Source organism: Phyllopteryx taeniolatus, chromosome 4 (genome assembly GCF_024500385.1).
Source record: "Phyllopteryx taeniolatus isolate TA_2022b chromosome 4, UOR_Ptae_1.2, whole genome shotgun sequence".
NCBI classification, from domain to species: Eukaryota; Metazoa; Chordata; class Actinopteri; order Syngnathiformes; family Syngnathidae; genus Phyllopteryx; species Phyllopteryx taeniolatus.
In genome coordinates this window covers 79,684-82,500 of record NC_084505.1, presented here as the reverse complement: position 1 = coordinate 82,500, position 2,817 = coordinate 79,684, and the positions used below count along the sequence as shown (strand labels likewise).

The following is a 2,817-nucleotide window of genomic DNA, read 5'->3' as shown; positions in this document are numbered from 1 at the left end:
GGTGAAAGCTGCAGCTGGCTACTAGTGTGGGTTGAATGGGTGGAAACATTGGGGAGATGAAACACCAGTATTTAGAGGGTAATAACCCATCAGCAACATTCATTCATTCATTCATTTTCCGTACCGCTTATCCTTACAAGGGTTGCGAGCGTGCTGTAGCCTAACCCAGCTAACGCTGGGCGAGAGGCAGGGTAAACCCCGAACTGGTCGCCAGCCAATCGCAGGACACATGAACAAACAACCATTTGAGAGAAAACGAACTATGAACTAGTTCATTTTTGGAACGTGAACTGAACTTTTTTTTTTTTTTTTTTTTTAACTAATTTGTGTCGGCATTCCTTACATACAGGGTGCTTAAAGGTTTTGCTCAGTGTAGTCACTGTGTGACATATCGCCAGTATACTACCATCTGATCTGTAAGTGGGTATACTTTGACTCATGTCGGTGAAAAACGTGGCAAATGTGGTCAGAGAGGAATAACGGGTAAAATGGGTTATGGACTCAAACAAGAGGGTTTCAGAGGACAGTCGAGTAATAAAATATTTGATAGCTGCAGCCCTACTACATTCAACTCCTCATTATGTTGTCATATTTTTGTTGTTTAATATAACCCTGCTTCGAACCCCTGTGCGATAAACCTGCAAAAAGTTGCTCCTCCAATGAACAAATGATTAGAAAAATCAAAAGAAAAAAAATATTTCAAGCCTTGCTTAAGTGGTGACTAATGCAAATAATACTTTTTAAAAATTAAAACAAAAAACGTCCAACATTATTGTTGGGAAGGAACATTTTGATGAATGCAGTACTGAACCTATTTTAAGGGGGAGGCTATTGTTACAACGAGAACAAAGATGAATGCATAAGTAATGAAGGCCCTTCCCCAAAAATACAAGTCTAATCAGCACAATCGCAATTTTAATCCACGTTTGTCAAAATGCATATTGCAAATTGACGTTTCTTTTATACGGTTTTGTCAAGGAACTGGCGATTGGACATTATAACCCATTATGTGACCTATAAGGGGCAGCGGCTCGGACCTCAACGTGCTGCTGCTCATAATGGTTGACGTCGTCTCTTCTCCAAACAAGCATCGCAACTTCAACTTTAAAACAAGCAGAAAGCCAGTTTTAACAAAAATGAATACTCGATGCACACCAGAATAAGAGTAATTGCAATCAAAAATCTAAAGCATCGTTACAAAATATTACACCGGGTGCTACATGCTACTGCATTAAATGGAAGCAGGCTAGCGGTATTGTTTCACTAATAAGAAACTATTAAGTCACAACGGCTTGATGCGGTTGGTTTTGCAGCTAACTCGAAGACATGGTCTTTAACGGGCGCTACAATTTAAAGTGACAAACTTATTTGGTAGTTTGATTATACTACTACTACGGCATCGGGCAAAAGATATAAGCCTTGGCGGTTCCCTCGTGAAACGCGATGTAAAACTACTTCGTCCCTCATGGGTTACCGTTAGCTCATTGGTAGCCAAGGCTATCACAGTAGCTGTATAAGCATGTGCAAAGCATAGCATTAGCACTGGACATGCAGATGCCCTAAACCTCCGATGCGTTCATGTTGAAATGGTTAACATACCATTAGAAAGGTTCAGTAATGCGGCGTCCTGCGTAGTTCTGACTTCCAATCGCAGAGGTTGCTGTTCTGAGTGTCGTTGTATATCTCCATTTGCGTCTCCGATGGACAGGAGCCGTACGCCGGGAAACACTGAGACCGCCATTTTCAATCTGGAAGTGCAGACAGATCGGTGGCGCATTCTTCGCCACAGATTAGCGGATACATAAACACTGCAACAGCGCCCTCTCTTGGATTTTATAGGATAATACGTAAACATATCATACACAAACTCAACTTGGCATCTAAAATCTAATTTATTTTGAGCATAAAATCATGAAGAGTAATCAAAAGTATACAATGAAACACTTGAATCTAGATTTATTCAAATCCCACCCTTTCTCCATATTCTGTTAATTTATACCTATATAGCTATGAGGCTTCCATGATAATAACACTATAATAATCCATCCATTAATCTATCCAAAACCGGAACTACAAGGTTAGCTCATGACAGGTAGTTACAGTTCAATATCACACTGAAATTTCCAACTTCAGAACTGTCAATATAAACCTATTCTTTTAACCTATATAAATAAATATACTAAATGATACTCCAATTAATAATTAAATTGATCTCAAAACTGGCCTCGCCTGTGTGGAGTTTGCATGTTCTCCCCGTGCCTGTGTGGGTTTTCTCCAGGCACTCCGGTTTCCTCCCACATCCCAAAAACATGCGTGGTAGGTTGATTGAGGACTCTAAATTTCCCGTAGGTGTGAATGTGAGTGCGAATGGTTGTTTGTTTATATGTGCCCTGCGATTGGCTGACAACCAGTTCAGGGTTTACCCTGCCTCCTGCCCGATGATAGCTGGGATGGGCTCCAGCTCTCCCGCGACCCTTGTGAGGATAAGCGGCTCAGAAAATGGATGGATCTCATATCCATTCTACAATGTTATCAGAAATATAAACAGAATTCTATTTTCTCCCCATACAGAACTGGTGTGATTTTTGACAAGTAACCATTATGGCTCAACATCAGCTCAAAGAGCTTTACTTTCATTTGGGCCTTAACTACAAACACATTCTCCACGCGCTGAGCTCCAAACACAGGACTGTTCTTAGTTTGAGGTCCCTCAAACGAATTCTGAAGAAGCATGGATTGTTCTGCCAATTCTATTATGACCACACAGAGACAGTTGTGGACTTTGTCAGGGAGGACCTACAAGGCTCAGGAGCTTTG

General features: G+C 41.0%; 1 protein-coding gene across 6 annotated transcripts in view; it reads right to left on the bottom strand.

Moving 5' to 3' along the window:
• The window catches only part of carm1 (coactivator-associated arginine methyltransferase 1), a 200,798-nt gene extending 199,010 nt beyond the window's left edge, over positions 1 to 1,788 (bottom strand). For 3 of the 6 annotated variants that reach the window (XR_009788317.1, XR_009788318.1, XM_061771990.1), the window contains exon 1: positions 1,600 to 1,784. Coding sequence is in view for 3 of the 6 variants with exons in the window: in XM_061771990.1 (XP_061627974.1) it covers positions 1,600 to 1,777 (178 nt within the window). In the remaining 3 variants the exon portion in view is untranslated. Of the gene's footprint in view, positions 1 to 1,599 lie in introns of all 6 variants that reach the window. The other 3 variants (XM_061771988.1, XM_061771987.1, XM_061771989.1) reach the window with 3 other exon arrangements.
• Between the last annotated feature and the right edge of the window lie 1,029 nt (positions 1,789 to 2,817).